Genomic DNA, 26376 nt, shown 5'->3' with positions numbered 1-26376 from the left:
GCGACCACCATCAACAAATGTTTGAAACTTCTACATATATTTTGAGTAGATGGCCGGTGGTATATTCTCAGTAAAGGGTTTCACCCTAGTTCGGGAGATACAAGTAAAAATGATCTTATACGATGGGTGATTTTTACTTTGATTTTCCAAATGATACAACTTTGTCTAAATAAGAGTGTGTATAAGTTGTGACAAACTTTGACAACATGTTGTATGTTGTATGTAACAATCTAAAGTTTTTGGACAGATGCTGCTTAGTAACAATAATACATAAATCTTCTAAGAAGATATGATTTTAATAAAACTTTAAAGATTTGATTTAAACTTTTAATGTTATGCTTTTAAATGAATTTAGTATAAAACTCTGGATGTACTCTGGAATGCAGACTAGATTTACTGTGACAGTGTCCCCCCGAGACTCATCTGGTCTGTCGTCCTATATCCTGAAGCTTCAGTTCACACCGTAGTTTTATCACTGGAGGATTTTTGTTTTGTTTTGTTCTGTTTATGACAACTTAAACTATTTGCTTTTTTGGATCATTGCATAAAGAACTACTTTGCCTCTCTGGAAATGTAAGGTGTTTTTATTGAGCTAAAACTTTGTTTACATTTTATTTCATTTAAAAATTTTCTGTGATGGTCGTGTTTAGGTGTGTGGGATAGCTATGGAAAGCCCCACCATAAAAGTTGAAACCCCCACATGGACAAAAAATGCTGTTTGAATCTTTTTCGTATAAATGAGATTTAAGACGACCAAGTACAGTTTTTGAACAGACATTGTTTAATAACAATTATACTTTAGGTCACCGTTAAGCAAAAAATAATTTATATCATACATAAGTACAGATAAATAGAAGATGAGTATGTATTCAAACTTTAAAGATTTAATTTAATCAATCTTTTATAATATCTAATGCAAACTTTTTAAGTTTATGCTTTGAAATAAATTTAGTGTGTACAAAACTTTGGCTCTGTAAAGGCGTTAGCAGACTAACATGACATACGCTCTGACACGATGCACAGAGGCTCATCTGTCATCCGATATCCTGAAGCTATCATTATTGTCCAGTAACTTCTTTCTCAGCGCTGTTTGGAAGGACCTTATTTCTGGAAGATTCCCAGTTTCTAAATGTTTTCATGGTTGCTCTCTCTGAAGATAGGCCTATGTGGTTGTCCACAGATACAACTTAAGAAATTATTGAATATTTCACAGGCGTGATATGACTTGTGACGCTTTAAAAATTTTCTAATTATTTTACATACCCATGATAAATAAAGAAAAATAAGTTCAAGTCAAATATTTCCACAGACCATCGTTGTAGAATATTTGTTTTTTACTAAGACTTTTAATAATTTATTTAAATTTTATTCTTAAAAGATATCATTTAAACTTTGAAATGAATTTACCCCCAACACAGCATTCACAATGTCTCATCCCATCACTGAATACAACCCTCTGAGTCAGAGACGCTGGTGTGAGAGAGAGAACCACTCTGTGATTTATGTCTTTAAGAGCTTCTTGAACTTGTAAGTTCAAGAGTTGTAACTCTAAACATGTCAGATGAATTTTATTTATTCATCTAAAATAATTGGTTTCTGTATATTTTTATAACCATTTTATTTATACACTTTTAAGGAACAGTATGTTTTTCAACTTTTGTTAGTGTGATATTAGGAAACCCCTTCCTCACTTCCACTGGGCTCTGGTATGCGAAGGAGAGGGGTCAAAGCTCACGTGAAGGGGCACGCACACACACACACACACACACACACACACACACACACACACACACAAAAACACACACTAACACGTGTGTTTTACTTTTGACGCACATACATTAGAGGCGTGCTCCCTATGTTTTGAGACGGTGCTTTGAGAGACATTCAGGAATGACTATGTGAATTCAGTTGTGTAAAACAATTTTGAATCCATTCATACATTACATTTTTTGTGGACATCAATGGTATACTTCAACTTTCTAAAATAAGGTAAGATGATTTTATTTATTCAGCTGAATTAATTGGTTTTAGTAAGCTTTTTATTTTATATTCTTTTAAAAAGAACAGAATATTTTTCAACTTTAGTTTAATTATTTTTGTGGGCATCAGTGGTATGGACATTGATGTGTTAATTTTAACTCAGTCATTTTTTATTCATCTAAAACTAAAATAATTGGTTTTAGTAAGCTTTTTATTTTGTATACGTTTATTCATCTAAAACTAAAATAATTGGTTTTAGTAAGCTTTTTATATACTTTTATTCATCTAAAACTAAAATAATTGGTTTTAGTGAGCCTTTTTAAATGATTTTAAAGAACAGTATGTTTTTCAACTTTAGTTTAATTTGCAAGATTTCATTTAAACACTTTTAAAGGATAGAATCTTTTTTCAACTTTAATTATTTTAGTAAGATATTATTTTTATAAACATCTATATACTTTTAAAAAGAACAGAATGTTTTACATATGAATGTGAAATAACTGAATGTGACATATATGAAATAACTGACCCCATTTATATATACTGTTCAGGAATGTGAAGGCAGGAGGGACCTGCGACTCCGTTTCATACATTGCATTTTTATGGACATCCGTCACGGTATACTTTACCTCTAACATGTAAGATGATTTTTATTTTTAGCAAGCTTTTTATTTTATATTCTTTTATTCATCTAAAACTAAAATAATTGGATCAATAAGATATTTATATTATACTTTTAAAGGCATGTTTTCAACTTTAGGTAGTGTGAGATAGACTTCACAGTTCCACTGTACTGAGGTGTGTGAAAAGGAGGGGGTCAGAGCTCAGACGGAGAGGGGGGCGCGCCTGCAGACACGTGCGCGCACCATTCTGAGTGCTCTGGTGAGCTCATACAGGAAAGGAGTGTTTTTGTTTTACCACTTTTAATAATTTAACAACTCTATTACAACTTTTAATAATTTAATACATTATTAACAAGATATCATTTAAACTTTGAAATAATTTCAGCCCCTGATATCTTACAAACATATAAGATGATTTTTATTTTTATTCTTTTTAGTAAGATATATTGTATAAGCATTTCATTTATGCTTTTAAAGGATATAATGTTTTTCAACTTTAGGTTAATTATTTTTGTGGACATGAATGGTATGGACATTGATGTGTTAATTTTAACTCAGTCATTTTTTATTCATCTAAAACTATTGGTTTTAGTAAGCTTTTTATTTTATATTCTTTTATTCATCTAAAACTAAAACTATTGGTTTTAGTAAGCTTTTAAAGGCATGTTTTTCAACTTTAGTTTAATTTATAGACTTTTAAAGAACAGTATGTTTTTCAACTTTAGTTTAATTTGCAAGATATTTATTTTATAAAGATTTCATTTAAACACTTTTAAAGGATAGAATCTTTTTTCAAATTTAGATTAATTATTTTTGTGGACATCAATTATATTTTAGTAAGATATTATTGAAAATACTTTTAAAAGAACAGAATATTTTTCAACCTTAGTTAAATTGCTTTAGATTATATATTATACATTTTAAAAAAAAACAACTTCAGCACGATGATTATTATATATGAATGTGTATTCATATACATATGAATGTGAAATAACTAAATGTTTTATCAACCTTGGTTGAAACCAAACCTTTTATATATAAATGTGAAATAACCGAATGTCACATATATGCAATAACTGCTCTGGAATGCAAGGGTGGGAGGGGGGCGCAAGCACAATCACCGCACACATATAACTGGGACAAAGTTCAAACAACCGCCAAAAAAAAAACTACCCGTCAAAATTATGATTTAGTCCTACATAGGTCATAGTTCAAAACTAACTGTCATACAACATGATCGATAGGCTAGCAGGGTCAATAGGTTAATCCCATGACCGCATTCCGAAAGTTCAACCCATCAATCATAAAAGGTCACCGGAAGTTCAACCTGCCAAAAGGTCAAAGGTCAAAGTCGTAAATCATTTTGACACATGTCCCCCCATAAGTACTACTTACCTGGTTGCGTGTCCTCCTGTGCAAAAGCAGAATCCTGTAGGAAGAACAAACACTCACCTTCCTCCTAGCCGTGACAGGTCAGTGGATTTGCCCATGATGAGGTACGACTTGCCTTGTCCCAAATCTAAAAGGTCACTGCAAATAAGACTAGCCAAAAATGGTCTGACTTTCCCCTCAACTTTCTTATCATCAGTGCCTACAGGACAGAACAGGACACAGTTCTAACAGGACGTCCAAACGTCAACCACAGTTCAAGAGTTACATGCTCTAAAAAAATACAAACTTTAATAAACTTTGATGGACAGAAGGGAATAATTACCCATACCTTCTCTCAGCACCAGTTCCACCTTCATGTCATAGATGGCAGAGTCCTGTACCAGATCCATATCCAATACTGTGACTTTATAAACTGTCAATGATACATGATATATTGTTATCAGAATCAGCCGTGCGACTGGATGAAGGAAGAGTCAATGGCTGAGGAAGGAGAACATGCGTTTACCGTAATCCGTGCCAGATTCACAGGCTCTATCCAAACGCTCCTGTTCACTGACCTGATCCTTCTTCTGGCAGTTTTCTGTGTTATGGGATGTTGATTATCTGATATCTATACTTACACACAGAGTTGTTCCCCCATTCATAAAAGTAATTATGAACCCCCCCCCACCCACCCCTACATTTGATGCAAGAAAGACGCATGGCTCTTATGGTGAATTAGTTGTGATGTTTGTCATTTAGAAGTTGCTTTAGATAAACGTGTCTGGAGAAAGTAATAAACTTAAAAGTAATAGAATAATACCTTTTGCACACTGGCTGAAATTTCCCTTACTCGGTGTGTATATAGCGCCATCTGCCCTCTCAGGGTGGAAGAACTTTGTACAGCGAGCATCTGAAACACACAAATTTAATAACAGATGACTGTAACATCCTTCTAGCACTATGAGACCAGATAATTATTGTCATAATTAATTAGTGCCATTAATAATGGTACTAAATAACCCTGTTAATATGAGTGCTCCAGTTTAATTAATCAGAAGTCTGTGTATGTGTTTATACACGTGCAGCAAAAACTTACCGGGTGAGTAATATTCATATATTGTGACAGCAGAAGGTTGAAGCAGACCCACATTAAACATCTTGTTCATTCTGAAGGAAAGTCTTTCTGTCTCTTTATGAGAAACCTAACGAGGCAAAAACAAATCAAAGCGAATTGCATGGTATTAAATATCATATTGTACACTGGAAACTGCCCACATTAACATTTGCACAAGAAACAAATAATAATAATAATAATAATAATAATAATATGTAAAAATCAAATTTAAACAAATTTTTGTCAACAAAAGTATTATTTTTTCATACGAATTGCAATTGGTGTTTTTTTTCTTGCATTCATTTAACAATGTACAGCTGCAATTACACTACAAAAACAGTATTCTGTTTTGCATAGCAAAATACATGTAATCCTTTTATAGTCACTTCTGCTTAAAGTATCATGTGAGATATGATTCTGATAAGCAGTCTGTAATGTACCGAAGTTACGTGGAACCACATGCCCTTACAGATAATGAGCATCTTGGAACATCTGTCAGCCAATCAGAATCAAGATTTCAACAATACTGTGATATTAACCAAAACACATGGTTTCCATATTAAAAGAAAACAAATCCGTTTTTGACATCATCGGGCAACAGATGTTGTTTGAAATACCTTATCCAAGTAGAGGATGAGGGATCCTCGCTCTGACAGCACTTTATTCTTTTCATATTTCTGAATGTATCTCTCCTTCCCCGTGGACAACTGAGGGCAAGAAAATGAGAAAAATAACTCAGTGCATCACATGATGACCAACATGTTTTATGGCCTATCTGCAGATGTGAGGCAATTCTGCATCAGTTTATCATCATAATACCTCTTTAAGATCATTTTCTTCAACATCAAATCCCGTCAGTATGCCAATGTCCAGAATAGTCATAGTGGCGTCAGTTTTATCACTTTTGTAGCTGTAAAGATGGAGATAAAGTGCAGGTTTTATTAACAGGTTCAGTAAGTCTTCAGTTTTCCTCCATCAACTGATTCTGCATTTAAGGCTGCTTTCACACTAGAGCTTTACATGCAAACCTGAGTCCGTTTGATGTCAGATTTCTTATATTGTAGTGTAACGTAGAGCTGCTTGTCTCTGAATAAACTCTTTTATCCGTGTCAGAACGCAGTGAAACTGGAGTCTCCCCTGAAATCATTATCTAACTGTCCCTGGTACTCGCGTTCATGAAGCAAACATACAGCGAATGTGGGACAGTAAACAAACCAAGTGTGAAAACAGCCTAAATGAGCACATGCTGATTGATTACAAATTAAATGGTTTCTTGACAAAAAATAAAATAAAAATTGGGGTATTTGTTCACATACAAGAAATCCATAATGAAGTTGTAACTTGCAGTGGCTCCTTGTTTTGCTAAAAGGAAACAAAAGTATTTGGTGGTTTTAGTTCAAGTCAAGTCTTCCCTTTCTAAAGGGAATATGAAAATAAATTTCATTAAAATGAAGATTTAATACATAAAGGTATTTGAGGAAATACAAGTTAACCCTGGGTCAGTCTAGCCCGTTGGTAAACATAATCCTGTGTTATCATGTTTAATGTTTCATGATTCATGTAGAAAGCAGTGCTAACCCACTTCTAATGTCATTATAGTTGTAGTTAAGTGTCAAATGTTCCTAAACAGGGTTAGAGTGATGATAACCCAGGGTTAAGCACAGTGTGAAAAGCCTTAATGTTTATAAAGTGCTACAGAAAGGCCTCTTTGTCAATCTCACTTTCAGGGGCTTTTTCCATCATAACAGTCAGATCAAAGAATGTACAGTCAGACTTCTTCTCAACAGGTCTGGCGTAGTACAGCGTCAGAACCTGAAAAGAGCAGCACGTCTCAGATTAGATGTTCAAACGCTTCAATCTTGCTGTTGACCGTATAAACGCTCATGAACACTCACTGAGAGAGTGGCTGTTCCAGTTCCTCTAGCCGTCACATTGAAGTCCTTGTTAATGGCCTAGGACCTCAATACATTGCAGATATGCTCACGGAATACAAACCCAACAGATTACTCAGATCATTAGGATCACATCAGCTAGAAGTTCCAAGAGTTCACTCTAAGCATGGAGAGTCTGCTTTTAGCTATTATGCCAGCCGCAGCTGGAACCAGCTTCCAGAGGAGATCAGATGTGCTCCTACAGTAGTCACATTCAAATCCAGACTCAAAACACATCTGTTTAACTTTGCATTTAATGAATGAGCACTGTGTCACTGTCTGTCCGACTGTTTATACTGTGTCTTATTTTAGTCTTTATTCTAAACTGTTTTAATTATTTTTAGTTCTTTCTCGTTTCTTTATTTTAAACTGTTCTTTATTCTAAACTGTTTTAATTATTTTTAGTTCTTTCTTGTTTCTTTATTCTAAACTGTTTTGTATATTCTTATTTCTTCTGTTTATTTTTAATAGTATGTAAAGCACTTTGAATTACCATTGTGTATGAAATGTGCTATATAAATAAACTTGCCTTGCCTTGCCTTGCCTTGCCTTGCCTTGCCTTGTTGATCTCCACCTGTTGAGTGAACACACGTACTCGAGTCAGCAGGATCATCAAATCCATGATGTAGCAGAGATACCTGAAGACTTTATTGACTAAACACCACACTATTTGTATAAAATACAAATAATTGCCATTCTAAGTATTTCCCTCTAGGTTTATTTGGAATAGTAAAGTTCCAAAGATTCGTAAAAGTACCCTGCAAGATCCCAAACAGTGGCCTTGGACTCCCCAACTTTTTATTGTATTATTGGCCTCATGCAAACTCTCAAACTCATTTCTTTGTCTCCTAACCAAATTATCTGTAGCAAAATATTCCAAAAATGTGCTAGTGACTAATAGCGTTAAGATCCGGACCCAGCTTTTGCGCCATTTTGGAATTCAGGCCGTTCCCTTGTCTTCTCCCATCTGCTCCAACCCTTTATTTCCCCCCTCCACCATGGATGGAGCATTTGCCTCTTGGAAAGAATGCGGTCTTGTCTCATTCATTTGCTGACTTGTACATTGATGATACTTTTGCATCATTTTCACAGTTAACTGAATTTTAAACGTTAAACGTTCTTTTTTTAATATATATATATTTACAGATTTGAGATTTCATGCGCAAACAACTTCCTAATTTCCCAGACAAACCTCCACCATCTGAAGTAGACATGATTCTAAGTATTAATCCATGTCAAAGGGGGTCTATTTCACTGCAATACAATGCGATCTTCTCTTTTCAGTCTATATCTGTTGATTCACTTCGTATAATTTGGTCCCAAGACATTGGTATAGAAATGGATGAAGAGACTTGGGCAGAAGTTCTAAATCGGGTTCATTCCTGTTCTATTTGTGCTCGTCATGGAGGGATACAATGTAAAGTTGTCCACAGAGCACATTGGTCTAAGAGTAGACTGGTCCGTATTAATACTCGACCCCGAAAGCGATAGATGCCATTCCAGTCCTGCCACTCGAATACATATGTTTTGGTCTTGCCCTGCCCTATTTCCATTCTGGTGTACTGTTTTCAACTCCCTTTCAATCAGTTCCTCTTTCAATATTCAACCTTTACCTGTATCATTGGCCTGTTTGGAGTACTGCCTGCTGGTTATTCTTTACCCCGTTATTTTGCTGATTTTATTGCTTATTTATTGCCAGACGACAAATTTTGCTTAACTGGAAAAACTCCCATCCCCCATCACACTCTAGGTGGATTAAAGACGCCTTGTATTTCATCAAACTTCAAAAAAAATTATTTTCTCTTCACCAACCCAGTACATCATTCTCTAAAATGTGTATTTATTAGGGCTGGGGGAATTAACGCGTTAATCTTTGAGATTAATTTGAGATGTTTAACGCGTTAAAAAAATATATGTTCCGCTCCGTGTTTGCGCTGCGCGTTCTGCTCTGTCGTTAACGGCCCAAACGCACTGGAAAAACAGAGTCCACTCAAATAAGGTGAAATTTCTCAGTAATAGACTTCTGTTTGCAATATCCCTACTGAGCTGGTATAGTCATGCTGGGCAACAATGGTAAAATGACCTGCTCTGATCACATGCTCTGGTAATAATAGCTTTGTAGGACTATATTTCATTTTGATAATTAGTATAAAAAATAAAAATAAAAATAAATCTGTTAAATTGATTGTGTTAATTGATTATTGAAAAATAATAATATATTGATATATTGATGTTTAATATTATTTTAATATAGGGCTATTTTCTGTTCCTTTTTTTCCTGTCTTGTTTATTTTATTTTAGTTAGTTAATTGCAATTAATTACAGCAAATTGTGCAATTAATTAGTTAATTTTTTAATTGATTCCCAGCCCTAGTATTTATACAAAATACATTATTTGTATTAGTATTTCTCAGTTTTCCATTGTTAGCTGCTGATGAAAATGTATTTGTATACTGATTTTACTACCTACATTTTTACTTTTTGTCATGTCTTTTATTTTCTATTTATTTTTATTTTATTTTGTGTTGCTGTTGTTGTTGTTTTGTATTATCATTATTATTATTTATACCTGTTTATTTTGTTTATTTACTTATTTTCTTTGCACCCTGAATGTATCATAAAAAATTATTAAAAAAATAAAATACCCCCCCCCCCCCATTGATACAGACAACTAAATATGAAGGATGACAAATAATGATACAAAAATATCCACTTGACATGAACAGCACATATTTTATATCAAGTTGATGAGTTTAATCCTCACCTTGTCTGACCGTGTAAGATGCGCATTGTCTCTTTTAATGGTATATCTGACAGGTTTGCTTCTTCCTGCCACGGACAGCTCCACCTCCAGATTGAAGTTTTGTTGGTCCTTCACCTGCGTGCGATACGCTGCCACGGCCTGGAACACCATGATGGTCGCCTGGAAAGTGCAGAACAGCATTCAAAGACAAGTTCTGCATCAGTTTATCACAGTCAGATGATGAGATGTTAGTGTACCTGTGTGGTGCCAGATCCACCATAATGAGACTGTTTTGAACGCAGCCAGCGCACTGCCTCTCCTGCTTTATCAAAGTCTTTGGCCTTCACAAGTGCCAGCACTGCATAGGCCGTCGCCTCCATTGAGTGATGATGCTGTCCAGCGACAGTCCAGGACCTACCGGCTGATTCAAACACAAAGCAGGAATAATAACAGGACTGTGTTGCTGTTGGCTCTATATTCGTTCCATAACTGTTTTTTTACACCAACACGTAGTTATTATTACAAACCAAAACTTACATAATTCTTTCAGAACTTCCACTTGGGTTTGTTTTATTGTTGGATGTTGTATAAAGAAAAAAAAAACACAAATTGTTGACGTGTTGGTGTGACTGACCTTCTCTGTTGCTGGAGTGCCTCATCAAGACGTCTTTATTGAGTTTGTCAGCATTGGCCATGGCGTAGGACGTCATCGCAACAGCGTAAGGATTGGTCAGTTGTGGAAGTCGACCTTCTAAGAATGCAACAGCCCTCCTGATACTTTCATCCAGACTCTATAAAAGAGAGTGTAAAAGAGTCAATTATGGTGTACTGTATGTTGTAGGATGTAGATCTAAGAACTTTTAACCTAACTCTTCAAGCCAAGTCAAGTCACCTTCATTTATATAGCGCTTTTAACAATATGAATAGTTTCAAAGTAGCTTTACAGTGATAATAGGAAATTACAGTAACAGAGATGTTTGTTAAAGTCTAACTGATTGTTATAATATTTCTGGATCTCATGCTGCAGAAACACAGGGTTTGTGATGTGAATATATTAGTGGAACAATACAATTGTTAGATTATAAAAACCTCAGTGCATCAGTCTGTTTCAGGATGATTATAAAGCCATCAACAGGTAACCATCATCAGCTGATCTCATTTCACTTTAGCTTTCTTTGCAGCTGCAAATGTGTTTGACAAACACACTGTCACAGCGGCCAAAAAAGACAATATATTATAATACGAGTTAAGAGCCCAACTAATGGAAACACTAATCTGCCAGAAATAAAGTCAGTCTGGTTAGTAATAAGTGAAGCTGGTAATGCTGTTTGTGGAGTTGTTTAATCCTCCTCTGCTGAGATCTTCACAGATTTAATGTCTTCTTTTCTCTTCAGTTGATTTCATCTTAGACTGTGGCTGAAGTCAGTTGTAGTTCTTGTGTTTCTGCTCGTCTCTTTTTCTGTTCTCTTCTTTCCTTCAGTGATTCTGCTTGTTAACAGGCTTATTAAGGCTGAGATGACTCCATATTTAATATACACAGACTTTGTGGCTCAGATAAGGTCCAGTTCTGGTTTATTTATTTTGCTCTTGGCTGACATGTGGCATTGCTTTAAATTATCTGAAATTAAATGAAAATAAAACAGAAATTATTTTATTTGGACAAAATGAAAATCCAGTTCCCTTTCGTTGTCACTCCGAGTTACATCGGATGACGACGAATGGGGTTTCGCTTAGAAAGCCTCTCACCTTCGAGTATATAAAACGAGCCAATGGCAATGAAATGCCATGGGTCTGCGGAATTTGCATAGCGTATCTCCGCCCCACGCAGGGGGTATATAAGGAAGTGCGCGAGCAACATGCAGATATGTTTTCGCTTCGGAGCCAAGTTCAGTACTTCACTCCACAAGCCTTCTGAGTGTCATCTCAAATCTCCTCGAGACGAGCGGCTCTTCAGTGTGTTGGTGTGACGGCGTGTTCCAGCGAGATCGCATTTCCTGCTGCTGTTTTGTGCAGTAATCTGCCTACAGTGAGTGTGTTTCTCCCCGGGCGCTTCAGCACTCTGCTGAGCTTTTCCACTCTCTAAAAGAGCTGCACGCGGCACGTCTTTTTCAAGACGGTTCGCCCGTGTATTTTCTATTTTCTGGATGTGTGTGCGTGATTCATCTGCCTAACGGTCGCAAGCGCTGTTTTGCGTGTTGGGCTTAATCACGCTCTGCAGCGCTCGTTGATGAGTCATGTTTTTCATTGCGGGAACATGACCATCGCGATGTTTATAGATCGAGACTCAATGATCTCCATGTGAGTGGAGTCCCCTCTGCCACACCCCAATTTATCTCTTACTCGAGAAGGGATACTTTGGCTGGTGGCCAGGGTGATCTGAGGGTTCGGTGAAGCACAACAACCGACGAGTCAATTCCTCGGCGACATCAGTACCTGCGTGATCCTGGGTCAGGTGATGTCCACTAGTGTGGTCCAGATATGGGCTTAGCCAGGTTGATGTGGGGGTGTCTGAGTTCATTTTCTAAGCTCCCCCATGTCCCGGGCTTGGCTCTTTGGCGGTGTGGCTTCGACCACCTGAAGTAGACTCGGGTCCTGCACCGATGGTCATCCATCCGTGCGGTCTCCTTAGTCTGCTTCCCGCCAAGAAGCATGCCTCCATGCTCCCCTCGGGTCTTCACCGGCCCTGAGCAGGAGCAAGTCGCAGGAGGGCGGCGCTGCCCGTCTCCGCCCCTTAGACTGCCACGCCAGCCTAAGCAGCACTCTTGAGACGGGCAGCCTGGTTGGCGGTCTGGTTGAGGATTGCGCCCAACAGTCTTCGATCACTCTATAAGCAGGCTGAGGACCTTCTGCACCGACGGTCATCTGTCCGTGCGGTCTCCTTAGCCTGCTTCCCGCCGACACCGGCCCTCTGCGATTCCTCCCCTCGAGCCTTCACTGGCCCAGAGTATGAGGAGGTCGCAGGAGGGTGGCACCGCCTGTCTCCGTCCCTTAGCCGGCTAAACGCCATGCTAAGCAGCACTTCTGAGACGGGCAGCTTGGGGTTAGGGCTCAGTTCTTCTCAGTAGCTGGTAGCAGGGCCACTCCTTCCCCCGGTGGAGGGCCGGGGGAAAATTCTTGTTTCAAGAACTGTTGTCCCTTCCTCCAAGCCCCAAGAGGCTGTGGATGACAGCATGCCCCGCCCACGGGCCATGCTCCTCTCATCCCCCTCTGTCGCCAGACCCCTGCCAGAGCACGCCCTCGTGGGACGCTGGTCCTCCCCTGGCAGGACGTGGTTAATGACCGTGCCCCTGCACAGGGCCGCTATGCCACCCACGCCTGGGCTGGTCATTCCGCCTCGCTGCACCACCGACGGCACGTCTGTGGTTCCGTAATGTCCCGCTGGGTCGCGAGAACCATCAGGCTCGGCTACGCGATTCAGTTCGCGCGGTCTCCTCCCTGCTTCAGGGGAGTCCGCTTCACATGGTCGGTGGCAATGCCCCTGTCATGAGAGCGGAGGTCGCCACCCTACTGGAGAAGGGTGCGATCGAGACTGTCCCTCCAGCCGAAATGAAGTCCGGCTTCTACAGCTCTTACTTCATTGTACCGAAGAAATCTGGTGGGTTACGGCCAATCCTCGACCTGCGCATCTTGAACCGCTCCCTTCACAGGCTGCCGTTCAAGATGCTCATGGCCAAACGCATTTTCGAATGCGTGCGGCCGCAGGATTGGTTTGCAGCGATCGACCTGAAGGACGCCTACTTCCATGTCTCCATTCTTCCTCGACACAGACCGTTTCTACGGTTTGCTTTCGAGGGGCAGGCATACCAGTACGCAGTTCTCCCTTTCGGGCTAGCCCTGTCTCCTCGCGACTTCACGAAGGTCGTCGAGGCAGCCCTTGTTCCCCTACGAGAACACGGGGTTCGCATCCTGAACTATCTCGACGACTGGCTGATCCTAGCGCACTCTCGAGACCAGGTTTGCGAACACAGGGACCTTGTGCTCCGGCACCTAGCTCGTCTGGGCCTTCGGGTCAACTGGGAGAAGAGCAAACTCTGCCCAGTGCAGAGGATCTCTTTTCTCGGTATGGAAATCGACTCGGTCGCCATGTGCACGCAGCTTACGAGCGAGCGCGCGCAGTCACTGCTGACTTGTCTTCGTCAGTTCGAGGGCAAGAGTGCGGTCCCACTGAAACTCTTTCAGAGGCTCCTGGGGCATATGGCATCCGCAGCCGCAGTAACGCCGCTCGGTTTGCTTCATATGAGACCGCTTCAGCTTTGGCTTCGCGATCGAGTCCCAAGGTGGGCATGGCAACACGGCACGCTCCGAGTCCCAGTGACTCCGACCTGCCGTCAGACCTTCACCCCGTGGTCGAACCTCAATTGTCTACGGGCCGGAGTTCCCTTAGGACGAGCTTCCAGGCATTTTGTTGTATCAACAGATGCCTCCGCCACGGGTTGGGGTGCCATGTGCAATGGACATGCTGCCGCGGGCTCCTGGACAGGACCCCAGCGCCTTTGGCATGTCAATTGCCTCATGTTGCTGGCTGTACGCCTTGCCCTGCACCGCTTTCGGGCGTTGCTCAGGGGTCAACACGTACTAGTCCGATCAGACAATACCGCCACAGTAGCGTACATCAACCATCAAGGTGGTCTACGCTCCCGCCGTATGTCGCAACTCGCCCGCCACCTCCTTATATGGAGTCAGAAGCATCTGAGGTCGCTTCGAGCCATTTATATCCCGGGAGACCTGAACCAGGCAGCCGACGAGCTGTCGCGGCTTCGGTCTCTCGCTGGAGAATGGAGACTCCATCCCCAGACGGTTCAGCTGATTTGGGATCAGTTCGGGGACGCACAGGTAGACCTGTTTTATTCCCTGTCCGAGGGCACGCTCGGCACGGATGCACTGGCGCACAGCTGGCCGCGGGGCCTCCGCAAGTATGCGTTTCCCCCAGTGAGCCTTCTTGCGCAGACCTTGCGCAAGATCAGGGAGGACGAGGAGCAGGTAATTTTGGTTGCCCCGTATTGGCACAACCGCATCTGGTTCCCAGAACTAGTACTCCTCGCGACAGCACCTCCCTGGCCTATTCCCCTGAGGAAGGACCTGCTTTCCCTCCACCCTGAAAGTGTATGTTGCCGCCATTGCTGCACATCACGACGCAGTTGATGGTAAGTCATTAGGAAAGCACGACCTGATCGTCAGGTTCCTGAGGGGAGCCAGGAGATTGAATCCTCCTCGTCCTCCCCTCTTACCCTCTTGGGACCTCTCAGTGGTTTTAACTGCCCTGCAGAGTGCTCCCTTTGAGCCTCTGCAATCAGTGGAGCTTAAGTTCCTGTCAATGAAGACAGCGCTCCTGGTTGCATTGGCCTCCATCAAGAGGGTAGGGGACCTGCAGGCATTTTCGGTTGACGAAGCGTGCCTGGAATTCGGGCCGGCTAACTCTCACGTGATCCTGAGACCCCGGCCTGGATATGTTCCCAAGGTTCCCACCAATACCCTTTCGAGATCAGGTGGTGAACCTGCAAGCGCTGCCCTTGGAGGAGGCAGACCCAGCCTTGGCACTGCTCTGTCCAGTACGCGCCCTTCGTGCTTACTTAGACAGAACGCAGTGTTTCAGGACCTCAGACCAGCTCTTTGTCTGTTATGGTGGGAAGCTGAAGGGAAAGGCTCTCTCCAAGCAAAGGTTGTCTCACTGGATAGTGGACGCCATTGCTTTGGCTTACCAGCAGCAAGGTCGACCGTGCCCCCTTGGTGTGACGGCCCACTCCACTCGGAGTGTGGCATCCTCTTGGGCTCTAGCGCATGGTGCCTCGCTAACAGACATCTGCAGAGCTGCAGGCTGGGCGACACCCAACACATTCGCGAGATTCTACAATCTCCGAGTAGAGCCAGTTTCTTCTCATGTACTCGCTTCAACTAGCCGGTACTAGATTCTGCTCAGGTGTCTTCGCTTGCTAGCCATTCCTCTCCACGGACAGGATACGTGCGATATTTCCTCAGGTGAGCCTAATAAGCCCTGAGTCTCCTCCAGCACTGACGACGTCAACGCCAGAGTTATGCCACCGGCAGCTTTCGCGCTTGGCTAGGTGCCTCCATGTGCATGGTTCCCCTCCGGGCGACCCCCACATGTGTTTTTCCACTGTAAGCCTCTTGAGCATGTGTCTTTCCCTTGGCAAGCCATCTTGCCACCCCTGGGGTTGAAATATTCCACCTGCGGCTGGACACCCCAGTGTTACTCCGTATGCAGCCCTTCGGGGTCATATGTGTATTCCAAGTCCCCCCCTTCGGGTTGGGCATGATTGCATATTTCCACTGAGATATGCTTCCCAGTGTACCTTGGTATTCCTGTGTTAAGTAGGAGTCCTTCGTCTGTGCCAGTCTCACGACAGGGAGCTCAGACTTACGCAGGGCACTGGAAGACAGTCGAGAGGTGGCGTGATTATACGGGAACCCCATGCGTCGTCATCCGACGTAACTCGGAGTGACAACGAAAGGGAACGTCTTGGTTACGTATGTAACCCTCGTTCCCTGAGTAGGGAACGGAGACGTTACGTCTCCCTGCCACTTCCGCTGTACCGCTGGAACGCCTGAGTTCAGTCTCGGCTCCTCAGCGAAGACATATCTGCATGTTGCTCGCGCACTTCCTTATATACCCCCTGTGTGGGGCGGAGATACGCTATGCAAATTCCGCAGACCCATGGCATTTCATTGCCATTGGCTCGTTTTATATACTCGAAGGTGAGAGGCTTTCTAAGCGAAACCCCATTCGTCGTCATCCGACGTAACGTCTCCGCTCCCAACTCAGGGAACGAGGGTTACATACGTAACCGAGACGTTTCTCTCAATTCTAATCTTGGACCCTTGGCTATGCACAATAAGGCTCTTGTGAAGAACTTAGAGAAACCTTGAGAAAGTTATTCATGCTTTTATCTTTTCATGACTCGATTATTGTAATACTCTCTAAACAGGAGTTAGTCAGACAGCATTGGCGCGTTTGCAGATAGTTCAAAATGTGGCCGCTAGGCTATTGACAGGTACAAGAAAGCGTGAGCACATTACTCCAATTTTGTACTCTCTCCAATGGTTGCCGATCCGTTTCCGTATAGAATATAAACTTTTAATGTTTGTTTTTAAATCCTTAAATGGTTTGGCACCTACATACTTTGATTCTTTAGTGAAACGTTATACATCAAATAGATCCCTGTGGTCTTCCGATCTGTGTCTTTTAATGATTAAAACATAGGGGGATCGTGCTTTCTCGATCGCTGCCCCGAAACTTTGGAATCTGTTACCAGTTCACATTAGATTGGCTCAGACTATTTCCAGTTTTAAATCATTGTTAAAAACTCATCTATTAACCCAGGCTTTTAATTCCTCTGGGCATTGAGTCAAAATTCTGTTGTTGTTCTCTGTTGTTTTTTGTGGTGTCTATGTATTTACTTATATTTTTTTATGTCTGGAAAGCACATTGGTGCAACTGCAGTTGCAATGAATTGTGCTATATAAATACAATAAAGAAAGAAAGAAAGATTGCTATGGCCTGCTTGTGGCCCAGATTTGGCAAACAGGAGCGGTCCGCCCAAGTGCCATCATTCCATGCTGCATGTGGGCCAGATCATCTTTCCACGTGTGCCAGATGTGGGCCGGATCTGGGCCAACACAATGTTGCTATGTGGGAAGTGATACAGTCGAATGACAGAAAAAAATGTTTTAGACAGTGATGAAGTCATAGATATTCATTTTGTTTGCCTTGACTCTGTGGCCACATACAGTATTCACTGACTGCAACGTTTGGCTGTGAAGAAGAGCTGTCAGTTTTAATAATTTACCCCCTTTGATATCCACAATTTTTGACTTAAGTAATATTAGCAATCACAAATTTGTAAACCACCTTTGAAAGAGGCCCTGTGTTTGGTTTGGCTCTGTGTTTTTACATTTTTTGTTTAAAAGGTATCCAAAAAGGGATTTTAAAGCAGTTAAAAATAGAGAAATACTCAGGAGAGTCAAGTCAAGTCAAGTCAAGTATATTTGTATAGCGCTTTTCACAATACAGATTGTATCAAAGCAGCTTCACAGTATTAAATTAAAATAATACAACAATGTTTGTTTCTAGTGGAATTTATTGATTGATAAAATTAAATTAAATATCCCCAAAATATCCCCAACTGAGCAAGCCAAAGGCAACAGTGGCAAGGAACCGAAAAACTCCATCAAGTGACCTAATGGTGAAAAGGATCCCCAGATAACTACTGTGCTTCCTCTATTTAAGAAATCCCTGAGCGGCCACTAGAGGTGAAACAAATTGACTTACACCAACTGATCCAGCACAGATCTCTCTGCCCTCTTGCATGGCAATCACAACAAAGGCCGTCAGAGAGGCATCGGCATCTTTACCTTGTACATCACCCTGGAATAAAGCACACATAAACAGACTATATCACAAAACAATCAGATTATGTGTGAGTTTTAATCATTTAATAACAATTTGCACATTCATGTACAATAATAAACATTGCTGGTCTCAGAAAATCTAGGTGTGAATTTGGCGTCTGTGAGTAACAGAAATGCTGAAAAATAAGTGGGATCACATCCCCTCATAAAAACTTTTTTTATATTATCTATTTTATTTATTTATTTATTTTTGGGTGTATAATATTTGCATTCTGCTGTCTAAAGCTTTTTCATTGCCTTTGCGTTTAAACCTAAAAGTATTTCTAGAATACTGGTTAAACTGCTGTAAGCTACAATATAACATTTTATCATGGCTGTGACGTCTTTTATAGTTCACTATAGTGATTATTATAGATGTCTTACACTGCAAAATCCCCAGTTAAATTAACACTGCTCAGTGTTTATATAATCCACACACAGAGTGTTCTAAGTAACACTGAAGCAGTGTTAAAGTTAATGAGATAATTAAGTGATTGAGTGATGATTGAGCATTACTGAAGACATCTGATGATAACAAGCAGGGTTGCCGCTGATGTCACTGCTAGCCGTTTGTCTGCTGTCTGTTAGCATCCCGACACCTCATATAATTCCAGCCGCGGAACTTGCTATCTCTGCCGTGTTTGTGCTTTTTTCACGATTATTATATGCAGTTTAATACACCCATTATACCTTCGCCCACACCGCTGGTTTCCATCGTTGTCGAGGATTGAGTATCGAGAGAACAACCAGTGCTGTTTTTCAGTTGGATTCATCTTTGAACATGCACTCATGACATGAATGTCTGACAATTTTGTTGTTTTTTGCAGTTTTCATATTAAAAGGAGACATATCATGCTTTTGAATTGTTCGTTTTTACAGTACATATAAATCATACATTTGTGGTCTATTTAAAGCGGAACTGCAATGCTTGGGTCTGAATTCCTCATTATTATAGTAATTATATTATTATTGTTTACACTTTCGCCTGGCTCGGAAGAGAGACCGTCTCTCTCTCTCTCTCTCTCTCTCTCTCTCTCTCTCTCTCTCTCTCTCTCTCTCTCTCTCTCTCTCTCTCTCTCTCTCTCTCTCTCTCTCTCTCTCTGTCTCTGTCTCTGTCTCTCTCTCTCTCTCTCTCAGTTAAACATGCGCCCTGTCACAAGCACAGCAGTTCATCTACATTACTCACCGATCAAATAAGACTTTGGCGGGCGCTAAAATAAGTTCAATGCAGGAAAAACCCTGTTGTTGCACTTTATACTTGAAGTGCTTTGCGTTCTCACACACAAAAATGACTTTACCCACAGATGTGGGTACATTTCCGTGGAAAATAAAACTCAACCAGGCACTTCGAAGAGGTTCTGATGCTGGGAGACGGTGTAATGAAGCGTGTGGGTTACTACATCCAACAACCGAACATTTTAACTTACACTCTCGTAACTTCTGCATCCTTGAGCTTGGACTACAAAATCGCAGCGAGAAATAAAAATGGCGGATTGCTCGAAGTGTTGGGCCGGAAGTCAATGTCCTTATTTGGCAGTTCCGCTGCAAATACTGTGACGTAATAGTTCAAAAAACGTCATAGATAACAGAAAAATCGGAACAGGCAGCAAAATATGACCAAAACAGAATATAAAGATATCAACGAAGCACCTGAAGAGAATAATTTCAACTTTTCTGTACTTCTAAACACTCCAAATATACAACAAAATGCATTTAAGGGCTAAAAAAAGTGGATTTAGCATGATATGTCCCCTTTAAAAACGTCTATAGATATAGAGGCTACACTCGTTCTGCGGTACCGACACCGTTGCTCTCATTGAACAGATAGACTGTATATGCTTGCTTCTTTACCGTCAGATGAAATCCTGGAGGTGTCAGTGCTTACTCTGCATCCATGCAATAAATGCACATCCTTGAATGAGCGCGGCTTGCTAGCGCATTTACTTGAACTTCTTAGGTAATATCTATAGCCCCATTTATGAACTTGACTTGCGATGCCGCGCTGACTGACATGTAGGCGAATTAATCACTCACACACACGCTCAGAGAAATATATTAAGTTACTGCATAATACATTTTTAACTAGCAAAATAATACAGCATCACGATAGCTTTAACTATTGGCTTTACATCATCAAGTCAGCTGCCACTTTAGCGCGAGGCCTGTGCAGTCGCACACTTGGCACAGCACTTGCGACAGTACTGCCAGTAGCATATAGCATTAGCTCCTTAGCCTGAGCTAACTTGGGCGTGGTTTCAGCAACAGGCACCTCAGCTCCACCCACATCCCGCATCACATTAATCTGTTATCCGGGAGAGACGCGCTGCCAAGACGGTGATGGCCGGCTCCACCCACTTCAAAAATGCTCTTTAGAAACTTATGGGTGACGTCACGGACACGACATCCATATGTTTTTTACAGTCTATGGTTAGTACTGGCTGTTAATGACTTTGTTTTATATTGTCTGCTTTATTTTTTTCATAGTCCTTAAACGATTTATGGAGTATTTATTTTTGTATGGCATTTAATTTTCTGAGTCTGGCTTTTATTTGTGTTATGGTAAAGGAGGTCTTTTATTTTGACATTCACCCGTGTGAGCGGATATATTGTGCGTGTGCTCCAAACATTTCAGTACGGAACGAGACCCAGACATAAATGGTTGTGGCGTCAAAGGTTTATGGTTTGCAAAGAGTTTTAAAAGGATTTAGCTCCTGGTTTACAGTTTTTCTCAATGGCAAAAACACTAAAACCCATTGTCTGAACAAAGTTCTCAGTTGCCTGAACTCATTTAGCTAATTGTGCAGTCTGTTGTCAATACCTTAAACAATTTCACATGGTACAACACAATTTGCAGATCTCACTTAGACTTTACAGCAAAACTCTAAACACATTCTCATTCTCAAAACACATTCTGCACTGTAATGCACACGTCATCCATACTGGTAAACACAAGTGGCAACAATCAAATACAACTAGAGAACACAAGTCATTGATTGAACACAACCACTCAACACTGATTTAACCTGTTTCAAATGATGCCCAAAGACAAGAAGAAGCACACTGATCACATTTACTCCTTTGATGTTTGTCCCTTTTAGTATTGTATACTGTAGTACAGTGCATTGAAGGCTGTATACTGTACAATGAACAAACTGTATGGGCCTGAACATTGTGCTTTCCATTTGTTAACAGCACTGACTGCTCAATAGATTTTGACTGGTTGCAGGTTCATATCAACAAAGAACAAGAATTACAGTATCACAGAGACAAGGACAAGTTTGTGAGATGCAGGGTACAGTACTGTAAAAATAGGGGTACAAGAAGAACAAAAAAATTGCAAAGAGCAAAGCGGAGTAGTAATTTCTGATCAGTTTTGAGCTACTACGATAGAACATGTTTTCGTTCATCAAAAGACAATGACGGAAAAATATGAAATTTGTTTCGAGATTATAAATGTACTTCTCCCTGAGAACTATATGTTTTGAACAATGTGTTTTTTTATTTTTTGGTGTATTGTTTACTGACTGCTTGATAGTGTATATCATTTTGATCACTTTGTCTATGATTTGAGAGCAGTGTTTGATTTTGAACACAGGTAAAACTGTTTTGAGGTGAAAGTTTCATTTTGCGAGAGGAGTCAGAGGTTTTGTGAATAGTGCTTGAAGATGAGGGTTTGTGTTTAATGTTTTCAGAAAATGGAGCAAGGTTTCAGAAATTGTGTTTTAGCAATTGAGAAAAACTGTAAATGGAGAACAAGCTCTTGAGTTGATTCTCAACAAGTCATGGTGGTGTACTACGTCATACGGCGTCCAACTGTGATCTTATCTTTGAAGACGGACATTCAAATATCATAGAGTCAAACCACAGAGATCACAGAGAAAAAATTCCTGGTTCTGGGTCATTTCATCTGCTGCGTGATTATTATTTTCTGAACACAGGTGAACACAAACAGGCCACATTCAACTTACCACCATCTCTCCATGAGTTACAGCTGAATCCTCTCTAAAGGAGCCGTCTGGCAGTTGTTTGTGGAGAACCAGCCACTTGAGGGCGCTGCAGAGCACATTTTCCTCAATATCAATTAAGTTACTGGCCATGACGAAGACTTTAGCAACATATGCAGTCAGCCTTAAAAACAGACAAACAGAAGGAAATTAATAAATCAAATTAATTACAATTTCTAATTATTTTTACTATAACTTACTACTTTTAACAATGTTAAATAATACAATATGTAAGAGAAATCAGGCATGAAATGAAACAAAAAATGACTACCATGTGCTGCTCGGCCTGTCTATCGAGGCAGTGTAGGATCCATCTGGTTTACGGTAACCCAGCTGCCGTTGATAACCTTAATACACAAAAGATAAAAAAGAATATTTATTTACATATATTTTCCACATTTTTCATGAGAGCATCTTTGAGTGTGCTTTTGATTTTATTTCATTTTCTTTAGGGGTGAATTCAGGTTGATTGGGACACATTTTCCTAGTCATCTTAAAGGCAAAATGTGTCCCAATCAACCTGAATTGGCCTTATATTTGTCCTGCTGACCTGTGTTGATCTGGTTAATGGCTTCACTACGGCGGTCTATTCCAACAGTCTCCCACTGATTGGTGCTGTCCAGATAATGAGTGGCAATGACAGGTAGAGTCATAGTGATCATGTTCTGCTCTCCATCACCACTGGGCTGGACAATAAGGCGACCCATGAAGTCTCCACTGATGGCCTGCTCGACTGTCTGAGAGATCTCTTCACCTGGAAGGAGGAAAGAGCAGGATGAGAATTCAGTTTTTTTTTTTTTATTATCTTCATCAAGATGGAATATTTTGTATGTAACATTCTCAACACTATTTGGTTTTGTATCTAGACAGTTTCAAATTCTTTAACTCTTTCCCTGACAGCGTTTTTGATCATTTTCACAAAGTTTAATGGACCCCAGAATACTTTGTTGTAAGAATATCTGAACATGCAATATGTCAAAAGAAAGATCATACCGTATTCTTAAAAACAAATTATAAAAAAAATAATAATATATATATATATATATACACTGTAAAACCTAACAGTAATATGTACTAAATAAAATTGAGTTCACAGCACTCAAAAAAATATATAATTTATAGACTTTTTCCCTTCAATAGTTCGGATTGAGCTGATCAACAAACGGGCAGGGAACTACCGGGTACGTCATCACGTTGAAAGGTCACGCCGGCGCCACCATAAGTACCGCGCCACTGTTTACAATGCGACCGTATGTAGGAGTATAGTTCAAATAGTATTGTTTGCTATTATATATATAGTAATAGTATTCAGTGAATATGAATATGAATATGAATGGTATATGAATAACATTCTGATGAATATGAATAGTAGTTCAAATAGTATTGCCGGCGTGACCTTTCAACGTGATGACGCAGTTCCCTGTCCGTTTGTTTATCAGCTCAATCCAAACTATTGAAGGTAAAAAGTCTATAAATTATCTTTTTTTTTTTTAAATGACCTAGCGTTTCGCTAGATAACAACCTCTTCTTCAGCTGTGATCGCGTACAGCCCATTTAAACACTTCAAATACTTTTGAAACTGCAATGATTTGGACTTAAAAACGATGGTAACCAATGAAGTCCATTGGAGTCCATTGTTAGACGAAAAATCTAGAAATGTTTTCCTCAAAAAACATAATTTCTCTCCCACTGAGGAAAGAAAGACATGGATATCTTGGGTGGCATTGGGGTGGGTAAATTATTAGGAAATTTTCATTTTGGGGTGAACTAATCCTTTAATGTTGATTATAGTGTTATGTAATCATATGCATATGATTAAATATGATATTACACGTTTCTGCATCTTTCTCGCATGTGTTTTGATCAGGAGATTCAATTCTATTTCAGAAGATTCGTATAATAGCGCGCCCTACCGTATAACAGTGAAAACATGAAAAGATGGAAAATGCCCTCAATGGCGAGGAAAGATTAAAGATCAGATTGCACTTACCTGCTACAACTGTCAATGACATTTTTATATTCTTACAGGTTATATTAAAAAATATATATATTTTATTAATTTACAGAATTTTAAAAACATCAAAGGATAATTGAAAATGTTATTGCTAAGGGATCTGTCAATTGCATTGCACTGCTTTTAAAACATTCTCACAGTAAAGTGTGCTAATAGGGATTGCAAGCAAAGAAAATGAGAAAACGTTTTTTAAGAAATTAAAACTTTCCTTGAGTGAGCATGTGTGGCAAGCAGATGATTTCAAGTTGAATGTGGTTTTGATCACAATGCATCTTAGTTTCATTTACACATGATTTTTTTTTTTTGTGACCAATACTTTATTGTATTTCTTACGCACAAGGCTATCAGCATTAGCATTGACAAATTTTCACAAAATTACTTCAATGCGGAGGACATAACTGATAACAAATACAAAACAGATATACAGAAGAGAAACATGTGCATATACAGAAGGATTAATAAAATAAAATAAGTTACATAAAATAAAATAAAAAAAAATTTTTTGAACTATATATATAGTCAGAGATAAATGGTTTACAGATAGAAAGTGTCTAATGAGATAAAGATGATTAAGGCCCCTATAAACATAAATAAATAAAACTTAAAAGTTACAATAAATAAAGAGGGAAAAAGAGGGAATCTGCCATCCCATTAGCCCTGATCCCCATCTGAGTGCTCCCCTATCCCTTTAGAACAGTCAAGTTTAAAGAATAGACATTAAGCTGTCATGTGTTTGGCTCCAGTGCTCAATAGTTTTAATCTTTGCCCTATTAATTAAGGCAGAGGATCGCTCCAAACGAACAATATCTATAAAATAGGACAACCACTGCTGCTTTGATAGTGAATTAGGGGGAAACCAAGAACTAATTATGGTTTTCTTAGCAGCAGTTAACCCAGAGAAGAGAGTCCGTTTATGATTTAACGTAAGAGCAACAGAAGAGACATCGTTAAGAAGGAAAAGACATGGCTCAGGATCAATTGTCAGTTCCAAAAGTTGTGATAGAACTGAAGAAATTTTAACCCAGAAGCTGAAGATCAGAGGACATTCCCAGAACAGATGGAGAAAGCTGCCGATTGCCCCAGTGCTACATTTATCACACACAGGGGAGGGAATAAGTTTCATTCTAAAACGTTTCAGGGGAGTATAATATATTCTGTGGATTACATTGTAGTTTATCAGCTGGTGAGCAGGGTTTTTAGATGAGACTGAGACATTTTGCCATATTGTCTCCCAATCAAAACTGCGATCCTGTGCCAAAAGCTCTCTGTCCCAAATTCGGGTGATACCAAGAGTCCCACATTTCTCCACGACAAGACTACCATAAATAATAGAGACCTTGGCTGTTTTCCCCTTCATGGATTCAAACCAATGAGCCATGGGGTGAGATGTCAAAGGTCTGTCCCAAGGAACTCCATAAGCTTTAAGTGAGGACCTTAACTGTAAATACAAGAACCATGAGAATCCAGGCAGATTATAACAGGACTGCAGATCCCGGAATGTCCTTAACCCTGTCTGATCATAAATATTATCTAATGTATTAATACCTCTATCTGACCACAGCGAACAGGTATATGGTTTCATGTTTCGTAATAGGTAGTAATTGTTCCAAATGGGAGACTGCATGCAAAATTTGGATGAATGATTAACATATTTTTCTACCAGACGCCATGTAGATATTGAATTAGCTATAATTGGGCCAAATTCTTTAGAAGCTTTTTTAAGTTTGATTCCTGAAAATAGCACATCCTGCAATCTATGAGGAGAAACCAATGACTCTTCAATTAATTTCCACTGAGGAGCCCGGGAAGGTTGTACATCTAACCATGAATTTAAATACTTTAACTGAAAAGACCAATAGTACAACTTAAAGTCCGGCAATGATAGGCCACCCAAAGACTTAGGAAGTTTTAGGGTATCGAATTTGATACGGGGTTTTTTGTTATTCCAAATGAATTTAGAAGTCATCCTTTGGAGGTCTGTGAAGTAATCTTTAGGGGGAGAAAATGGCAGCATGGAGAACAAAAAATTTAAGCGCCCAAGAACATTCATCTTTACTAACGCAATCCTCCCTTGTAATGTCAATTTCAAGGATGACCACCTTTGTAAATCCGCTTGTATTTTGCCCTTAAGTGTAACATAATTCTCAAAGCCGATATTTGAAAAACAGGGAGGAATACATAGACCAA

General features: G+C 40.0%; 1 protein-coding gene across 1 annotated transcript in view; it reads right to left on the bottom strand.

Annotated features, from left to right (window-relative positions):
• The window catches only part of LOC308687932 (complement C3-like), a 57673-nt gene that overhangs the window by 13043 nt on the left and 18254 nt on the right, over nt 1–26376 (bottom strand). Inside the window, exons 23-40 of the mRNA XM_081360750.1 lie at nt 22726–22929; nt 22447–22522; nt 22140–22299; nt 18053–18148; nt 10400–10556; nt 10023–10186; nt 9787–9945; nt 7558–7596; nt 6987–7043; nt 6813–6903; nt 6408–6453; nt 5911–6001; nt 5709–5798; nt 5074–5179; nt 4798–4887; nt 4501–4575; nt 4324–4407; nt 4056–4194 (exon numbers count right to left, since the gene is read on the bottom strand). Of these exons, the coding sequence (XP_081216876.1) occupies nt 4056–4194; nt 4324–4407; nt 4501–4575; nt 4798–4887; nt 5074–5179; nt 5709–5798; nt 5911–6001; nt 6408–6453; nt 6813–6903; nt 6987–7043; nt 7558–7596; nt 9787–9945; nt 10023–10186; nt 10400–10556; nt 18053–18148; nt 22140–22299; nt 22447–22522; nt 22726–22929 (1924 nt within the window). The remainder of the gene's footprint in view (nt 1–4055; nt 4195–4323; nt 4408–4500; nt 4576–4797; nt 4888–5073; nt 5180–5708; nt 5799–5910; nt 6002–6407; nt 6454–6812; nt 6904–6986; nt 7044–7557; nt 7597–9786; nt 9946–10022; nt 10187–10399; nt 10557–18052; nt 18149–22139; nt 22300–22446; nt 22523–22725; nt 22930–26376) is intronic.

Source organism: Scardinius erythrophthalmus, assembly GCF_964197995.2.
Source record: "Scardinius erythrophthalmus genome assembly, chromosome: 3".
Classification (NCBI taxonomy): Eukaryota; Metazoa; Chordata; class Actinopteri; order Cypriniformes; family Leuciscidae; genus Scardinius; species Scardinius erythrophthalmus.
Note: the sequence above shows the minus strand (reverse complement) of the source record. Positions and strands in the feature narration are given on the sequence as shown.